General features: G+C 35.6%; 1 protein-coding gene across 7 annotated transcripts; it reads left to right on the top strand.

Annotated features, from left to right (window-relative positions):
• Window positions 1-724: 724 nt before the first annotated feature.
• Window positions 725-17,877, top strand: LOC134844969 (uncharacterized). Of its 7 annotated transcripts, XM_063861806.1 has the most exons (6): window positions 725-1,935; window positions 2,223-2,428; window positions 12,901-13,419; window positions 14,796-14,933; window positions 15,326-16,033; window positions 16,307-17,877. In XM_063861806.1, exons 3-6 carry the CDS (start codon window positions 13,015-13,017, stop codon window positions 16,877-16,879), a joined length of 1,824 nt encoding a protein of 607 aa, XP_063717876.1. In that variant the 5' UTR covers window positions 725-1,935; window positions 2,223-2,428; window positions 12,901-13,014; the 3' UTR covers window positions 16,880-17,877. The 7 variants fall into 7 exon arrangements, with proteins under 7 accessions (XP_063717876.1, XP_063717881.1, XP_063717869.1 ...); XM_063861811.1 differs by lacking the exon at window positions 725-1,935 and having other exon boundaries at window positions 2,063-2,428; XM_063861799.1 differs by lacking the exons at window positions 725-1,935; window positions 2,223-2,428 and adding an exon at window positions 2,463-2,987.
• Window positions 17,878-19,626: the final 1,749 nt, after the last annotated feature.

The raw sequence follows: 19,626 nt of genomic DNA, 5'->3' as shown, positions 1-19,626 counted from the left end.
ATTTATTGTGATTTGCTAACCTGTTTTAGGGTTGGCAGCTTCAGGGGAATGAGCAAATGAGTCATTCCAAACGGATCGCCAGGCACGCGCTACTCTATCAAAACGTAACAAATACATACCTCAAATGTTTGGAAACAAGTGGTCGAAAGTCGGATTTTGGAAGACTTGATCATTGACTCGCCGATCAATTCTTGGCAAAAAAAAACACTTTTGGGGGCGATTTTTCTCAAATTGCTGCTTTTGCTCAAATAACTTCAATATTTTGGTTTATTAAAAACTGTATTTTTAAAACTGTTTATTTAAACTGTGCAGCTCAGAAAAGTTTCTTTCAATGTTCTCCTAATTTGCATTTCGTCCAACCAATCCCCTAGCCGGTAAATGGTCTATGTAGCACGTGACTATAGCGTCCGCTACCTGCTTTGAAACAATGTTTGTTCAATTATGTATTTTGTGGCCTTGCTAGGGCTCTGTTGACTTAACGCGTCTCAGTCTCACTCTCCTCGTTGCGTGTCTTTAAGTGGCGATTTTTATGAGTCAGATCAAATGCCACAATTGTTCGCTTTGTTTTTAGTTGAATCATTTATTATCAGTTCCCTTCATTCCCAAAACTTATTCCGGGCTAAATCCTAAGTTTTCTGGTTGAAACCGCCGAGTTATATATGTCAGTTGGTAATTACTTTCAATAAATCTCTTCAGCCACCTGACCTTAACTATGTTTATTTGGACTAATTGCAGTTTGAACGAAATAGTAAAACACGTGATTATCAAACGGAGAGAACGCATTAGTTTTTAAAATAATTTGTGGAAAATGAAGGGAAAATGAAGGCGATTTGAACTCTTTTGATTCAAATTTTGTTTCTACTTCATTTCCGTTCTTTTTAGTTCAGGCACGTGGTTTCTTCAATTTTAGTCACATGAATGTTTCCAACTTTATTATGCTCGGGTCGTTTTACTTATGACTAAATACTCGGTTGTTGTTTCACGAATATTAATGGTACGCTTGAAAGCGGTAAACGTGTCAAAGCCTAACGTTCTAGTTTTTTTAAAAACGTTGAATTAGTCACCTAAACACAGACCGAAAAATCCGGCTGGTACAATACTAAATGAGTAATTCGAGTTATTAGACAATTTCACCGAGTTAAATGTATTGATATCTAAAATATAGTTAGTTGGTTATAGTAAATTGAACTGGAGTAATATCTTTTTGTGGGAAATAAGAGTTGGTTGGCTTGACTTCGTATGTAGTGAAGAAAAAAGGAATACTATGTTAATTTCCTGTTATAGTTGGATTGGAATTGGAATGTACTTGGAGTATTTTGACGTCGTTTTGAAATGACTTCGACCATAAAAGTGGACTGCTTAGTATTCCCTTCGCTACTATTTTTACTATTACTTCTATAGCGTAAATTTCTAATGACATGGAAAAATAGTAGTTGCGTATGACTCATCGTGTTCAAACCGTACTGCGGCGGCGATAAGGCGCATTTTGGAGCGATTTGTTGACGCGGTCGAATGTATTATACCTACAACCTACCATTATAGCAGTACCACCAAGAAACTTTCAAAGTTAATAAGTGTCTTTTTCATTGTTTGACTGGAGTCTCAGTTAAGGCAGTGGCTGAGCCAGCTGCCACTGTTAGTAGATCTACGAAACCTCAAAACATCTTGCATTTGAAATACCGGAAAAAAAACAAAAACAGCTGAAATATAATGCTTTCTTTTGATCGTTGAGTTAAACATTGTTATTTCATTTTTGAGCGAGCGATAATTTTACCAAGTTTGCAAAATTAGTTGACTAATTTTTAATGATTGATCAAGGAGAAAACTTGCAAAACAGGCTCTCATTTATTTCGATTGAGATATTAAAAATGCTCTCCGATTCAAATTCTGCAGAACGTTTTCTGTCAAAACACGTTCCTGCGATATACAATTCAAGTTAGTTGGAGCATTTAAGACTTTTCTATCTGCTAATATATTATTGAATATCAAATATACCGTAGAATAGAATTGAATTGAATGAAACAACAATTGCAAAAGTCCAAAAATCTGTTTTTTGATCTAGCATATCTTTTGTTGTGATAAAGGAGCCATTTGCTAATACAATATCCAAAATGCAACGCTAGCTAGCTTGAACAAAACAAAGCCTGATGAAAAAGCCTGTTTTATATATTTTGTGACAAATTGAAAATGAATCATCCTCTTACATTTTGCTTCATTTTTAGCAATGCATCATATTGTTGGCTCAATTCTATAAGCTAGCTAATACAATTGGACATTGGACGTGCCTTGCGGTGCCTCGTCAAACGAATCAAAAATCCAGTTACTCTGCTTATAAATTGAACGCCTCTCGCTAGAAATATAAAGCAGTCTGTCTGGTATATATTACATCATATCATCATCATTGCATCATCATCAGTCTCCAGCTGAGGTATTTGTCACCATCTATTTGTTTTCATGCAAGTCCCTTCGTGTCATTTTATTTTGGTCGCTTAGTAGAAAAGTGTAGTAATTTTACTACAACACAAGTCGCGGACTATAGTAAGCTTCGATGATTCAGTTCTGATGGTAGTAGAATAAAAAGAACAACTAATACATCCCTGGTCGGTCATTTACTTTTATTCATCAGCAAAAAAGAAATATTTCCCCTTTTGAGTAGCGTATCTCAAATTTCAAATCAAAAATTACCACCGCCATTCAATTGAACAGTGTTGAAATGTAAAATTGGAACTAAATAATCAATCGAATTCGCTTACAAATTTCTCTCAATCCATTTTGCTTACTAATTCCATCCAATTCAATATACGGCACCGAAAAAAAAGAACAAAAAAACCGGTTGTCAATTTAAACAAACAAAGCAACTTAGTAAAAATCAATGTCATATTTTCGGTTGTTTTTTCAGAGCTCAGCTAATGATTCATAGTTCAAACTGCTGATTTTATTGATAATTTTAAATTGCAGACCAAATTGAGAAAAGGAGCTTTAAACAGGTAACATTTTCATTCAAAGTAGTTCATTTCGATCAAAAGGGCGCCGTTCAATTTGTGCTTTGATTTGTTTTCTACTATCTTATTTTGCAATTTCCGTAAGTTCATTTGGTTCGTTTTCGCTTCTGTAACGTTCAAGTTATTCCCCAATTTACAGCTTCCTACTCAATTTTTTATTTGATAAAGCAAGTGTCTCCCATTTATCCCAAAAGTAAGTATGATGACTCTTTTGGCGTCTCTTCGGTTGTACCACCCCCCTCAGCCCTCAATGGATGTCTAGTACAAATATGGTAGTTTGGTCCCTGAAAATCTAATGTACAAGCATGATAGAAGGGTCCCTAAAAAGTAAGTACCAAGTCCAACAGTTTTCTTGAAATATTTCACAAACACAAGTCAAAAAGGATAGTAAGGGTTGCTCTGCGAGAAACAGAATGTTCCGACCACAACCAGAAAAAAAAACTACATAATAAAAAGGATTTTTTTAAAAATTAGAGTCGTTTTTGTGAGTTTTGTAATGAATGAACTATACGAACGCGTAGTGAGTTAGGCAAAATTGACAAACTTTATCGACAAAAAAAAGAATTAGGTACAAGTATGATAGTTGGGTCCCTTAATTTTAGATGGATCCCTGAAGAAAAATTTTGGGCATCCACATCTTCCAGAACATGGTTCACATTTGTTCACTTGTGTTTTGAATTTTCCACAAAAATTGCAGGGCCCATCTTTCATACTTGCTTTTTCCTGGAACCCAACTATGTACCAACAGAATAACACAATAAAAAATGAAAACAATCGAAAAATATTTCTAAAAAAGTGCCAGATCTTTTAGCAGAATAATTTTTTGTTTTTTTGAAAGCTTTTTGTTGCCAAGGAAGCATAAATGAAGCATCCAAGACTAGATATTTAAAAAAATCAAAACAATTTTTCTCGACACTGGGACAGCTTTTGCACGTTCTTAAATGTCGTTCTAATTACACAAGACTGAAAAAGTCTTAAGTTGATATAAAACACGCGATCCATTCCAATGATTATTTGTGATACCTGACTTTGCGTGGAAATAAAACAAAACAAGAACCGTCATTACATCAGGGAAGTTGGCAACAGAGATATGTTCGTTTCTGACGCATTTAAATGGATTTAAATAGGGACATTTTCTTTCGAGCTACTTTGATTTTCAAGTTATGAATGAACTACAAAAGTTGTGACTCAGAATCAAAAAATTACTTATTTAAACTTTGACCCATGAGAACGACGATGAATAAAAAATTTTGTACAAATGGGACCCGTTTTTTGAGTTTGATCCAAATGAAGACTGGTACAAGTGAGAATTTAGTGCACTTTTATTGAATTAATTTGTTGCTGATTTCTTAATTTTCGGCAACATTTTAATCTGGATCAAAGTTTTCGAAGTTCATTCAAAGTTTTGGGTTTAGGATTGCTCGGAAACAAAATAACTCATATTTAAGTGCAGTAGAATTGAATATGTATCTGTTGCCAACTTCGCAGATGTAAAGAGGGGTCTTTTGGGTAGTACTTCCTTCTACTTCGCTTAGCTATAAAATTGAATCCGTTGTGACATCATTTTCATGAGCAACTCATTCAGTTTGAGCCCAAGTTTTCGATTTTTTTTAAAAAAAAAACCAAAGAATTTGCGATTACTATAATTTTTTTTGGCCTAGTCTGACTAGTAAAATCAAAATGTATCTGTTTCAAACTAACGTCGCTCTTTTGCTCTCTACAAGTCGACCAATTTTTTTCTTTTCAAAAGTTTTCGTAAGGTTTGCCTGAATATAATATTTTTTATTTTCAATTTGGTGGATCTCACCTATCTCTCAATTTAAGTTTTTTTGTGTGTGATAAGTTGATTGTTAAAATCAGGATGAAGATCTGCTCTCAGTTTCACCTGACAAAGTTTTCAACTTCATTGTGAGTTCAGCATTTAAATAAAACAATTTCTCACCGAAAATTTATATCAATCGAAAAAATTCTGCTTTCAGGTTTGACTGCGTGATGATAGCATTTGCGTCTAAATGAAAGTAAAAGGAGCTCTGGGATTTTTAAAATATGTCTTTAGTCAAAATATTCAACTGAAAAATATACATTTTTTTTTTGAAAATTTGACAACAAAACTTTGCGTTTTTTTCCTATTAGTTTTTGAATTTTTACCCAATTCAGTGTGATAAAAGCATTAACCTACGTGGACACAGTAACCAGGCAACCTTGTTTTTCCGACCAGTCTCAAAGATTAGACAGGAACTCTGGATTAGGGTCGTTTTTTATTTTTTTTCAGCCAATTTAGACTACCTCAAGAAAAGCGTGGTAAAGTTTGTTATCATATTCAAATTCTGCTAGTCGTAATTCGATTGAGTTTCAAAAAATATTTCACAAAATTGCTTCGTTGTTCAGAAAAACTGATCTGAATATTTTCGTTTTTAAGCTAAATTGCACAAAAATTGCTGAAAGTCTGACCTCATCAATTAATTTTTCTGCCAATTGATCATTATTTTAGCTAATTTTATTTCGTTTTACTTCAGTTTTTCACCTCACCTAATTCGGTCATATTTTCGTCCGAAGTAATTTTTGTAAAATTTAAATTTGACCAATTGTTATTTTCAATTCTTTTTCGATATATAGTTTCTCGTAAAATATCAGACCGCCTAATAAAGAAGATTTTTAACAAAATTGAAAAAATCGGAACTAAATCAAATAATTTTTTTTGTATCAAAACCTATTTGTTGCAATAATTTTGAATTTAATATTTTTGCCCGGATTGATATTAGAGTTTGAATGCTAAATGCTAATGATTGTTTAAGCCTATAATTGATTTTTTTGTTTTTTGCTCGCTTAAACAAAGCAAACACAAAAATATGTTTTTTTTTTAGTTCCAAAAATTTGAATGTGATGTTGGAAAAGGTGAGTTCTACTCTCTCCTCAGTTTATTATAAAAAAACTCATCTATATCGTTTTCAATTTGACTGATTTCAATTAATTTGCCTAAACTAAAAAAGCGGCTATTTTCATAAGCGCTTAGTATTCTAGAAATATGTGTTGCATGAAAACATTTGAAAAATACATGGGCATCTTCCACTATAATCGGATCTACTTAACAATTGCCTTCCTTTTGGTAACTACTTAAGAATTGCCACCCCAATTAATAAAAGCAGTAAATTAGCGCTAGAGCTTTGTATTGAGACTTCTAATTTTGCTGCGATATGATTGGTCGAAAATGCGTTATATTAATCTACTTAACAATTGCCCCCCCCTTTCTTAAAAGGGGGATAATTGTTAAGTAGATCCCTATAATCTTTAATTTGAAAAACGATTATTTTTTTTTGAAAAACCCATATTCAAATAGAAAATTAAGAGTCATTTAAATTCAATTTCATGTAAAAAATGTGCATAAAGCTTATTACGAATATGATTGAAACAGAGAGTGTTGACTCACCTTTTGTTTTCTCAGAAACAGCTGCAAGATGAAACGCGTGTATTAAGTTCATACTATTTATTAGTTTAATTCGAGCTATTGGTTTTTACTGAGGTAAAGTTAAAGTGTCTTTTTTCAATGAAGTTAGAATGTAATTACTTCTCTTCTGGATTTTATATGCGTATGCATGTATCATAGTGTCCTGATTTCTCAGAAGATAATCTTTAGTCATTCATATTTGAGTTTTATTGTTCCGACTTTCGATACGAAAGTAACGGAATATTTGTGCTCGGGATGGGTTTTTTTTTTCTTCAGACAAATTTCGACTCTTTAACTTGCCATTTTTGACGGATTTTTTTTTATATCATTCGAAAGCTATTGTTGTCCTGAGCTTGAATTTGAAAAGATATTTTACCTGTGATGATTTTTTGTAAAGTTATGGGGGTTTAAAGATTGCCATTTTGGCCAATTTGGGACAATTAACGCGCGATAAATTTCGCGCTATTAACGCGTAAGCGAGATTTAATCCGTCTTATAAATTGTTCCAAATTGGTTGAAAGAAGCTTATTTGCCATAATTGATTTGTTAATAGGCGCAAAATCTATCACTTTGTACTAAATATGACGTGTGGGGGATGTTTTTACATAAAATCTCAAATTTTTTTTTTAAAAAAAATTTATTTTTATTTTATTACATTGAAATTTTTCATCTTATTAATGCTCCATAGACCTTAAAAGGCAGTCGGAACTTTCAGGGCTTTGCCCTGATACGAGCAGTCTTGTTTCATTATAGCTACTGCTCTAAAAACTATTTCAATCAGCTGAATCCCAGAGTTTCGTTCAGGCTTTAACAAACGCTGATTAAGAGAGAAACTGTATTGATTAAGAGGGAAACTTGATTTTATGAAATTGTATTTGAGAAATTAAGGAATTGTTTTACGTAGCAAACACATAGTTATTGATTTGCATGAGGAAATGTTTTTGAGGTAAAGAGACTTTATTCGAAAAATTTAAGAATGTATTGTCCTCAGTGTCATTTGTTGTGCGCCATGTTGTCGCGTAAGATGCGTTTTTTTTCGATTTTGACTACCTCAAGGAAAGCTCATATGATATAAGCTAAAAGTAGAAATATTTGTTTTTCAGCTGAAATTTCGAGCTCTCTCGTCTGTGTAAGTTATGCGAATTGATTAAAAGCTATAAGTCTAATAAATTTGTAGTGGTAAAGATAATGTAGTAAAAAAGCTTGAAATTCATGTTCTGCGATCCTTCTTATAAAAAACTGACAAAATGCACCGTTCATGTGTGAAGCGATAGCTCGGAAATATATCTGTACAAAACAGTCCAATACAAATCAGTCCTGTACAAAATAGTCCGAAAAATCATATCAAAGTTCAAAAAAACAGTCCGAGACAAAACAATCCCAATAATTAGTCTGAAAAACAGTCCTATTGATAGAAGTGATAATTTTTCTAAAAACTGAAAAGAAATTTTTGCACGGATTAAAAAGTTTTTGGTTTCACTGAATCCGGATGACATTGGCAGTGTAGCAGAGAATAAAGAACTACGAAGATAAAGCAATAATCCGCGAAACTTAAAAGTTAACACTAATAAAAAGTTGACTTTTTGTTTAATCCTGTCAAAATGTACAGGTTGCTCAAGTTGTTTCATTTGCGAACACTTGATACCACTCGTTTGAACACTATTCACTTACTATCAACGGATATTATACTTACAAACAAAAATTCTGAGTGCTAGTTTTGATGCATGGACTAGTATGCATAAATTAAATACCGAAAACTGTCAGACAACTCGCTGTGCATAAAGCAGTTGCAATGAACGTACAAAAAAGGACTCAGTCGAGATTGCTAAAGATCACCGCCACTTCCCTGATCCGGCTGATTTTGAAAAACGTAAATTCAGGAACCGCTTCAAGATTGAGCATTCGGATGTAACACCACGGCAGACTATTTTGCTGCCCAGCGTGATGTTAACCGACAAACAGCTGTTCATCGGATTACTCTTTCGTCGAATTTCTTCTGGCCCTGCAGTAAACTCAGGGTGGGGATCAGTTTCTTTTACACGATTCTGGTCCCAAAGATGAAGATTGGGCTTTTGTGCTTGCCACGTTCGACTGCTCCAAATTTCGACAGTTCCGAATGAATTTTAACAAATTAATAAAATACACGCCTCAGTTGAAGGATGTCTTGTACCTCTCGTTTAACCTCAGTTCCCCGAAAATAAGCAATCAACTTTATGTCGCCTCCTCCATAGTCTAAAAGTTTAAGTCCTCAAAACGCGTTACAATTGATTTTGAAGTAGCTGTGCGAAACTCGATCACAGCTTCCCATGAGAGCGCTCAAATGGGATTTTGTTTCTTTCAGGTTAGTCAAAGTGTCTGGCGACATGTTCTGTCGTCAGACAACACTCACAATTACAACAATGACTTGAAATTTCGTCAAACTAATCGAATGCTTCTGTCAACAGCATTTTTGCCGATAGAAGACGTCACCGCTGAACATCTAAGTCGAGCACTGCTGAAAATCGCCCAAAAACATTGAACACTGCTGAAACATTTGACACAAACATAATGACTATGACCAAGTATGTAAACCGAACGAAATAATTGGGTTTCTGAGGGATGTAGTTATCTTTTTAAACTATAAACATAATTTTTTTTTCAATTTTCAATTTGTTCAACGTTCCCAAGCAATAAAATTTTTCCATTTTAACGGCTTTCCTTATTTTTTCAAAATTGAGCAAGATTTGAAACCGGCAAAATACTGGATACATACAAGGTGTTGATTTTCTTTTCCCCTCGTCCAACTCTCTAAGTTTAAGCCTATTTTTGTACCTCAGATATACCTGTTTCATATTTACTCAAATTTAAACTTTTGTTTTGGAAAAAATGTTGTGCCGGCGGGGATTCGATCCTTTGATATCCAGAGTTGGAGTCTTACGCTTTAATTACTATACCATAAGTCATTTGGTTTTGATCTGATTTATTGTTCGATATTTGTTTTTTTCTTTACGCTCATGTTTGATGTTTCAAAGCGTAAATCAATTCTGTTGGCGCCAAAAGATCAAGCTAAAAAATTCCAATAGTTTTGGATATTTTTAGGACTTTTTTGATGTTTCGAACTGTTTTGTGCGGGAATTTTTTTTATACATATGCACCCTCGGAACATATTTTGATTAAGAATTTCAATCCTGTGATACTGAAAACGTTGGCAAATAAGTTCATCATATTGAGAGCTCGGAAAATCAATTTCGGCCCAAAAAAGGTTCATTTTTTCGGATTTTTTTTCGAAATTTTGTTCTTGAGTAAACGATAGACCCGCGCCTGAAAGACGTTATTGTCCATCGGCTACATTGTTATTTTCCCCTAACTTAGTGGTTTTGTGGTTTTGTTTGAATAACCTTCATGAGGATCTGTTCAAATTTGTTCACGAGCATTTGTCTATCTTAGCAAATTGACCTTTGATTTCTTTTTAAGTTCACTTTCAATTGAAGCTCAATAACGCTTTCCTATAACTTAAATCCAAATGGCACAAAATATGGAGCTTTTTTTCTAAGTTTCGAAATAGGTTCAAAGCTCTTGAAATTAAAAGGAAACCTTAATTCATATTTTTTCATTGAAACGGGAAATTCGAAAACCATTACTTGTTTTTTTTGGCTTCCTTGAGTTCATTAAAACTTATTCAATTATATTTTTTGCTAGTTTTCTCAAATTTTTTTGAAATAGTACATTGTAGCTTGACTTGCGACTCAAAATGCTTTTTGATGCTATAACCCTCGCCCTCATCTGTAAATTTCTCTAAATTACATGAGAAGATTATTCAGTTGGTTTCCTTATTTGGCAATTTTCGAAAAGTTTAAAGTGTAAAGTTATGGTTGGAGTATTCTGTGCTACTTGCACAGCAGTCGGGTGCTTGTAAAGCAATTTTTTTGGAATACATCAAATAAGAACATTTTTCAGGTCAAACATTGGCTTATTTTCATTTGTGCAAGTGAGCTGTATAATATCGCGTATTTTTCGATTATGAACCGTAATCTGATTGGTTTATGATTTTGAATTTTGCAACAAAATGTGTGCTAACTTTGAGTGACCTGAAAATTGCACTGAGATCAAACCCAAATGCGAATCAACATCTGTTGCCCTTAGGGGTCCAAAGTGGGTCGAACGATTATGATGATGTAGTCTCGAAAACAAAACTAGAGACACGCTTTCAAACATGTTAGCACCTCCGCTTTCCTCCTGCAAAACCCAAAAACACACTTGCACTTTTGTTTTGTTTTTATGATTCTATAAGAAATTGCTCATGAATTTTGTTCTAGTTTTGCTGTTTTTAAAGCTTGGCTGATTGAGTTGAGCTTTGCTATTTTAAGAGGTAAGATATAGTTTTTGATCAGATTTGTCTTACCAATTTGTAAATAATCAAGCCAGAAATGATCCAATTGCTTTTTGACAATGAATCAATGGACTTTTTGAACTCGAAGTATTTGAATCAAAGTTACTTTTACCATATATGTAGTTTTCAGTTGATTTGTTTTTTGTTTGTAACTGCAGTTTTTTATTGATAAAAGAGTTTGCGCGGTTCGTTAATCTACTTAGCTGCAAAAATCACTACATCAGTCTTCAAAAGGAGCCATTTTACTCTTTCATTCAAATGTAAGTTTGATTTGCCGCGTATTTTTGACTTTTCTTTCATGTTTCAAACTATACCGAAGAAGTTGCGGCACTTTGAATTGAATATTTCAGTTTTTGTGTTGGAAAAACATTTTGAGCAGAGTTGAGTTTGTCTCCTGTCCTACTAAAAAGCAGTTTTTTAGATATTTTATAACGATTAAGCTTTGTAGCATTGTCCGCTTATTTCAAAGGCTACCAGATTGCGTTGAATCGTCGCTCTGAGGTACTTTTGTTCCATCTTGTCAAAAATAACTGTCGTGTTCCGACCGCTTGTATCATTGACTCTCTTTTACAAACGATTGCTTTTGAGAGCTTCTCTTTTTCAACCTTCGTTCACTTCATAAACTTCAAACAGCATTTAAAACTTATATTTCGCCTTTGAACTACTCTACTCGCACATGAGCGATTATAGTTGCTTAAACATGTCAAAAACAATTGGCATAAAGCCAGGCTTTTTTCTATTAAAACTATTCGCATAGAAATAATTGTTCCGACTTTCAATACGAAAGTAGCGGAATATTTGTGCTCGGGGTAGGTTTTTTTTCTTCAGACAAATTTCGACTTTTTACTAGCTATTTTTGACAGAATTTTTTTTTATCATTCGAAAAGTTTTGTTGTCTTGAGCTCAAGTTTGAAAAGATTTTTCACCTGTGATTATTTTTTGTAAAGTTACGGGGGTTTAAAGATTGCCATTTTGGCCAATTTGGGACAATTAACGCGCGATATATTTCGCGCTATTAACGCGTAAGCGGAGAGGTAATCAGTCTTAGAAATCGTTCCAAATTAGTTGAAAGAAGCTTATTTGCCATAATTGATTTGATACAAGGAGCGAAACTATCCATTTGTACTTTAAATGGCGTGTGGGTGGATGATTTTTATAAAAAATTTCAAATTTTAGAAAAAAAATTTCATAGTTTTTTTTTTCATTTCATTTCTTAATGTTACTACTGCTCCATAAACCTTAAAAGGCAGTCGGAACATTCAGGGCTTCGCCCTGATACGAGCAGTCTTATTGGGCTCTTTTCCAGTCCCCCCACCTTTCAAAATACCGAGTTTTATGTTTGTTTTACGTGTTATTACGGCTAAATGCGTGATGTTACGCTGTAAAGTATGAAGAACAAATCTGTTCACAGTTGTTGGTTTGTTCACCACGCCAAATTTTATTGCATTATGACAAGGTTAAATAAGCTTTTCAAAGTTGAATTTGAAAGGGGGGAACTGGAAAAGAGCCTCTTATTGTTCCGACTTTCGATACGAAAGTAACGGAATATTTGTGCTCGGGGTGGGTTTTTTTTCTTCAGACAAATGTCGACTTTTTAACTAGCCATTTTTGACGGAATTTTTTTTAATCATTCGAAAGAAGGTATTGTTGTCTTGAGCTCAAATTTGAAAAGATATTTCACCTGTGATCTTTTTTCGTAAAGTTACGGGGGTTTAAAGATTGCCATTTTGGCCAATTTGGGACAATTAACGAGCGATATATTTCGCGTTATTAACGCGTAACCGGAGAGTTAATCCATCTTAGAAATCGTTCCAAGTTGGTTAAAAGAAGCCTATTTGCCTTAACTGGTTTGTTGCAAGGAGCGAAACTTATCCTTTTGTACTTTATATGGCGTGTGGGGGGATGATTTTTATTTAAAAAAAAATTTCAAATTTTAGAATTTTTTTTTTCATTTTGTTTTATTTCATTGAATTTTTTAAATGTTATTACTGCTCCATAAACCTTAAAAGGCAGTCGGAACATTCAGGGCTTCGCCCTGATACGAGCAGTCTTGTTGTTCTTAGTAATAGTTCTTGCTGTTCTAGCTCCGATTGAAGATTTGTGTTTTCCCAACACGACAACTGGCAACAAAAGATTATTTGAAGCACATAAAAGCTCATTGCAATCAATTATTTCTTAACACAGAGTCATAGTTTCGTATGACTATGGACTCGTACCAGTGCCATGACCTTTCCATGGCCTCCGCGTCTTTATCACCTCTCGTTCTGGCCTCCAACTCGTCCTCCCCTCAGCCTGGTTCTCCCCTGGTGAAAAGCAATGGGTCCCCCACTTCTTCAATGAATGGCAGCAGTTCGGCTACTCCAGTGAGCTCGTCGTCCAATCAGAAGACGAGGATGGTGATCGATTGGACCGACTGGGAAGCGGAGATACTGATGACGGAGTACGAGACACACAGGTGTTTGTGGGACCCCAGCCACCCTAACTATCACAGCAATAGTGAGAGGACACACGCGTACGTGAAGATACTGGACAAACTGGGAGACAAGTTCAACATCACAGACATCAAGAAGAAGATCAACTCAATCAGAACTCAGTTCAACCAGGTCAGTGTCCACTTAGATTCGCCGACTCCATCCACCTCATTTATTTCACTGCATCAACTAAACAGTAATTGTCACAAGCCATATCTCAAAGTGGGGTTTTTAGTTGGAATCAAAACTTATGCTATTATGCTCTCCTAAATAGGTTGCACATGGTTAAGTCGTGGCGTCGCGGATGTAAATAAGATCCTCAAAAAAAACTGAGAAGGATACGTATTTTTTTCCGAATATGTCTTAAGTAAACGCTTTGCTCTGTCACTAGTTTTATAACTTTATTTTTGACCTTATCAAAATCAGTTTGGGAGTCTCTTGCGAAAGTGGGTTCGCTTCGCTCATTGTTCACCAGTTGACGAGAGGTGATGTTGAGGATGGTATCATTTATGTTGAGCTGACCTCGATGTCTTTTCAATCGGCAATGTAGCCTTTGAGAAGACAATTTAAAAGTTTTCAAGTCAGCGATTACACATCGGAAAAAATTTTGGAAATTTTGGCAATATATTTTTTGTTGACTAAAGGCATTTGAACTTCAATTGTTTTTTGGAATTTTAATTAGTTCATTTTCGGTTTCTTTGTTCAATTTAAGATGCCTTTATTACCATCATAATGAGCCTTGCCACAGATTTATGTACCGATGTAACATGTGGTTCATGTTGAGAAAATATTGATAGAAAATGCTGAGTAATTTTAAATCCACTTTCAAAGAAACATCTTGATTTTCTACCGCTCGCAAGAATCAATTCCTGTTTTTCAATATGATACGAAAAATATGGGAGCTAGTGTTTCGCAAATAATTTATTTGATGTAATTCAGTATAAGTTAGTCTTGCTGACGCATACTTTGCACTTTGTTCTGAGTAGGATATAACAATAGGCATTATCTAGCTTCAAAATGCATCGGAACTGGGTGAATACCATTTTGTCTTATTATTATTTGACGAGACTATAGGGCGCTGTTTTCCTGACTATAAGTTTAATCTTCAAAATCTCTCGGGTGGTCTTAGATGTTTAGAAACAGGTGAATGAAAACATCAAAGAATGGGATAGTTAAAAATTGATGATTAACAAACAATCAGTGTAACAAAGATTAAAGGATCTGGGAGTATTTTAGTAAGCGGAAGGTATCCCTGGTAAGTTTGACCATCTGTCTGCATGAAAAATGCGTCATTAACTTTTTTTTATCTCGATGAAGATCTTCGACCGTTTCATTTTGTTTTATAATTGTTACTATCGCAATTAATTTCCTCCATTTTTTGGGGGGCTAGGTGGGAATGGTGTTTGACACTCCAGGAAATGAACGCAGATGATGTTTTGCTTGGTTGTTGAAAATAGTTTTGAGATATATTGTGACGTGATGTGATGTGATGTGCTGTGATTGTGTAGGAGCGAAACAGACTGATGAAGATGAACGAGAGTGGGATTGGGCGGACGGAGGACACCCGCTTCAAGTACTACGACAGACTCTCCTTCCTCGCAGAGAGTGTGGACATCCGCCGCAACCAGAGATCCATCACTCCCAAGGTACCACCACAACACCACTAACATATTGCCATCAACTAACTTTTTCATCAATTTAATCTCGCTATAGCTCTCTTCAGTATGAGGAATCAATCAGCCTATTCCAATGTAGCTACAAAGACCTCGAGACAAATTGGAAAAAAATAAATTTGGACAATCAATTTTTCGCAATCACAACTGTGCTTGGAAGATTCATGAGATCGGAATTTGGCAATAGGCTATTCTTCTTGAGCTTTTATAATAGTTCCCACATCATATTAATTCAGCTTTCTATTATAACTTTGTTTTCAATCCAATTTTTCATCGGAATCATATATTAACTTATGTTGTAAATCATTGGCGAGGTATTCATTACAGAACGCTAAAAACATAACTAATCCAGTGTTCGGTTTTAGTCTTCAGAAGATGCTCCTTCGTCGATATGTGCTGCCAGCTCCTCTATCCCTTCCATAGCACAACATCTCACAACAACCACCTCAGCATCATCAGTAATGAGTTGCTCCGACCCCCCTTCTGGTCTGGACCTCCTCAAGAGTCACCAGACAGCCGCGCTCACGTTAGCCAACCTCGGGAACTCAGCTTTGCTCAATGGAACAGCTGCTGCTTATGCTTCAGTTGCCGCCACTGCACATCAGATGTCGTCGCCAGGACGACCTTTAAGTGGACTCAGTGCCTCCGAAATATCAGCTTTGATCCCACCCCTTCTCAGTTCGGATTTGGTTTCAAAGTTGGCCGAAGAGCGATCAAATCTAGTCGCATCTCATTTGAACAGTCCCAGGATTCCAAACGGGATTCCACTAAGCATATCAACTACAGGATCCGACGATTCTATGATAATGTCCAGGAGCTTCGGGGATTCCAGGACACCGAACAGTGGCTCGTATATGAACGGGAGTCTTTCTGGAAAGCTTCCAGTGCTGTATAATGGAGTAGACGCGAACAGAAACGAGGAGTCGGGTAGTGCATCGTCTTGCACTCGGGTGCCGACTATCATGTATCACGGGTCAGCCAATCACATCCCGATCAGTCCTGTGACTACCTATCAGCAACAGACATTTCACAACTCTAGTATCAACTCGAACTCAGCCTCAACAACACTGCCTGTAAGTAAACAAGAATCAAGATCATGTAGAAAAATTATCATGTTGAGCAAGACGGATAAAGCAATTAGCATCACTTTAGATCGAACAAAGCAAATTTCGGCTCAAGTATGGCTCGAGAAAATGGGATCTGTATGTTTTTTTCTTCAAATTAACCATCATTAAACTGGTTTTGAGAATGATTTTTTTTAAATTTAACATTTTCCAGAAAGTTACTGTTAATCCTTAAAATATGCAGAAAAGTCGACTCAAGGCACATTTTATCTGTATTTGCAGAATTCCAGCGCCTCAAGTTGTACCTCACCCGTTGCTAGCATCAAGCAGGAAATGCCAACGCCCCTGCCCCTCCCTTGTTCAGCCCCTCTCTACTCAAACAGCGATCTCTCTTCCCCCACTAAGGCTACGAGCAAGCCCACCTGTGCAATCCTCCCCGAGGCCAACAAGAGCAGGTCATTTGTCGCTCCTCAGATGAACAGCAGCCAATCAGGAGGCTCCACATCACTGCCTCTAGCCTCGTCAGCCAATCAGAGCTCGAATAGCTTACGTAGCATGGTGCCTCCAAGAAAGCGACAGAAGTTCGCAAATATGCACGAAGGAATTCCGCCTAACAACAGTTCAACACTTCATATTCCGAAAAACTCGACGGTCAACTTACAAGTAAACGAAGCGAGAAATAAAACAGAAGAATTCAAACAGTATGGGGCTGACGAATCTTTTGGAGCGTATATTGCGGCTGAGATAAAATCAATCCGAAACCAGTCTATCAAAAATAAACTCAAGCTCCAGATCATTTCGCTTATCATTCAAAGCTCAAACGACGAGATTTTGGGTTTTAATGTGTACGAATAAACTTTTTAAACTTACGTGTTGCTATTTGTTTGTTTGGAACCCTACATGGCAAAATGAACTTCTTCGCGCATGCTTTAAAAAAAAAAACATTAAAAATCGACTTTACATGACACCATGAACAAGTTTTTTGGTATTTGAATTATTGAGAATAGAGTATGTTCATTTTGCTAACAACTCATCTGCACTTGTTGAGTTGCTTTGCCATGTTAATATTGATTGACTGATCTTTCCAGATGCTTTTTGTGCCTGTGCGCTATTCCGACTGTTCACATCGCTTTTTTCTTCCTTCCTTTTGTCGTCAAAGTAGGCCCACTGTTATCCTATATTTTTCTATGTAGTCAGTTCATTCTAGTCAGTTCTACTCTTTTAGTGTCTTGTCTACTCTCAGTAGATATCTTCTCGACTCTTCAGAAGTGCATTTATACGTGTCACAACACAACCTCAGACAGGCGATGTAGCTTTTTCAGACTTTTCTAGATCATTCTAGACTCTTAGGTCTCTTTTTTGTTTCAATATGATTTGACATTTCTTTTTGACGTTATCTTTAACTATGTTCATTTATCGCAAAACTTTAACTTGTGTAGTATAATAACCTGGAAATTCAATTTCAAAGAAGTATCCATATCTTTTCTATGATTGCTATGATTTTATATTTTGTCCATTCGCTGTATTTCACGCATTTCTATTTGCCAATATAATATTTGTTTCGGAGATTGAGAATAGATTACCAATATTTTTCTATTTGTGCTCTTCATTTTTCTCATTGTTAAAATCACTTCTGATTTTATATGATGGCCTTTTGCTCCATTCGTTTCTTTGTGTCTCCAGTGAAGCTTTCAAGACTCTTCCTACTTTGTACTGTACTAGTATCACCATTGTATCAATAAGTTCAAGTTTCAGATCTCAACGTTTTGTGTGTCTTTTTCAGTATTCTATGTCAAAATGCTTTTTTCAATTTAAATGTATGTCCCTCTTATGAAAATAAAATGTATCCTAAAGAGTTTTTCCAAAATCACCCAAATTGAAAGCCAGGTCCAGGTGATCCACTCTTGTTTCGACTTTTACGCCAAAATTCGTGCCTGATTCGATCAGCGACCAATTTCGGGTATGCTTCGTCCGCCTCGACCAAGTTTACGTATATTTTGACCACCTCGACCAAATTTGTGCAAGTTCGACCAAAAATGGGTATGATTTCACCGTTTAAATTTTAAGCACTTTGACCAAACTCTGGCGTGATTGAACAAATTTTGACACCAGTCGTCGCTCTTGGCCAAACTCGGATGTGTTGTGACCATATCGATCAAATATGGGTCAATTTTGAAGCCCTTGATCACATACCGGTTTGTTTCAATCACTTTGGGGTATAATCCGCCAGCCTGAACCAATTTCAATTATGTAGGACCAACTCGACTAAATTTGGGTACGCTTTGACCGTCTCAACTATCAATTGATGTGTATACTACGGGTAACAGCACTATTCACCCTATTCCATCTTATCCTCTACCGAATTGCCCTAAGCCTTTCAAACCCTGTGCTTTTTTTATTTTAGGCTCAATTGTTTCGCAATTACTCTTAACCTCTGATGTACTAAGTAAATACCGAATTGAAAACTTTAAGTTCGCTGGTGTCAATTCATTTAAGGCAAGAAAAAAGGACTCACGTGAGTCGCGAATTCAAACTATCACAATAAACAAAGTTCAATTACAGCTATCACAATTTTAGGGTAAAATGAATGCAAAAACTGTCTATATTATCATTCAAAACTGAAACTGAAATGAGCCAACTTTTTTGGGGTTTATCACAACGCAATTTTTGCACTCGTAAAATTCATTTTCACGATTATGTCAAGAAGGCGGAGGCAAATAAAGGAAACGGACAATGGAAACTTTCAAGATGACAACTACTATAATTGGTGATGATCGGGTTTCCTCGTGTAGGGATCACAGCCTCAAAGACTTCCCTGGTGCGGGCCTCGGTAAACTGTCCATTATTTGGTATCGCAATGCACAAAACTTTGTTTGGTAAATTATCCTATTCTACGCGTCTGCGAATAGAACAAGACTGCTTGTATCAGGGCGAAGCCCTGAATGTTCCGACTGCCTTTTAAGGTTTATGGAGCAGTAATAACATTAAAAAATTAAATGTAATAAAATTAAAAAAAAAAAAAATTTTATATTGAATTTTTTTAATGAAAATCATCCCCCCACGCGCCATTTAAAGTACAAAAAGATAGATTTAGCTCCTTGTAACCAATCAATTATGGCAAATAAGCTTCTTTTAACCAATTTGGAACGATTTTAAGACGGATTAACTCTCCGCTTACGCGTTAATAGCGCGAAATATATCGCGCGTTAATTGTCCCAAATTGGCCAAAATGGCAATCTTTAAACCCCCATAACTTTACGAAAAATGATCACAGGTGAAATATTTTTTCAAATTTGAGCTCAGGACAACAATACCTTTTGAATGATATTAAAAAATTCTGTCAAAAATGGCTAGTTAAAAAGTCGAAATTTGTCTGAAGAAAAAAAAAACCCACCCCGAGCACAAATATTCCGTTACTTTCGTATCGAAAGTCGGAACAATAAGCCCCCACAAGTACCTCTCCTTTTGTAATGAACTAGTCAAATCGTTAGTAAGTTTCAACTTCATTTAAGTTTTGACTTTCTGTGAGCTGTGAATTCATCCTTCGAATGTTTTATTTTAAAAGACATGCATTATACGCTAATTTATGTCTTTCAAGAAAC

Source organism: Symsagittifera roscoffensis, chromosome 1 (assembly GCF_963678635.1).
Source record: "Symsagittifera roscoffensis chromosome 1, txSymRosc1.1, whole genome shotgun sequence".
Lineage (NCBI taxonomy): Eukaryota > Metazoa > Xenacoelomorpha > Acoela > Convolutidae > Symsagittifera > Symsagittifera roscoffensis.
Note: the sequence above shows the minus strand (reverse complement) of the source record. Positions and strands in the feature narration are given on the sequence as shown.

Coding starts and splice junctions, on each gene's coding strand:
- LOC134844969 (XM_063861806.1), top strand. CDS start 13,015: ATGACTATGGACTCGTACCAGTGCCATGACCTTTCCATGGCCTCCGCG. Junction 14,934..15,325: donor AGAGATCCATCACTCCCAAG/GTACCACCACAA, acceptor GTTCGGTTTTAG/TCTTCAGAAGATGCTCCTTC. Junction 16,034..16,306: donor CAGCCTCAACAACACTGCCT/GTAAGTAAACAA, acceptor CTGTATTTGCAG/AATTCCAGCGCCTCAAGTTG.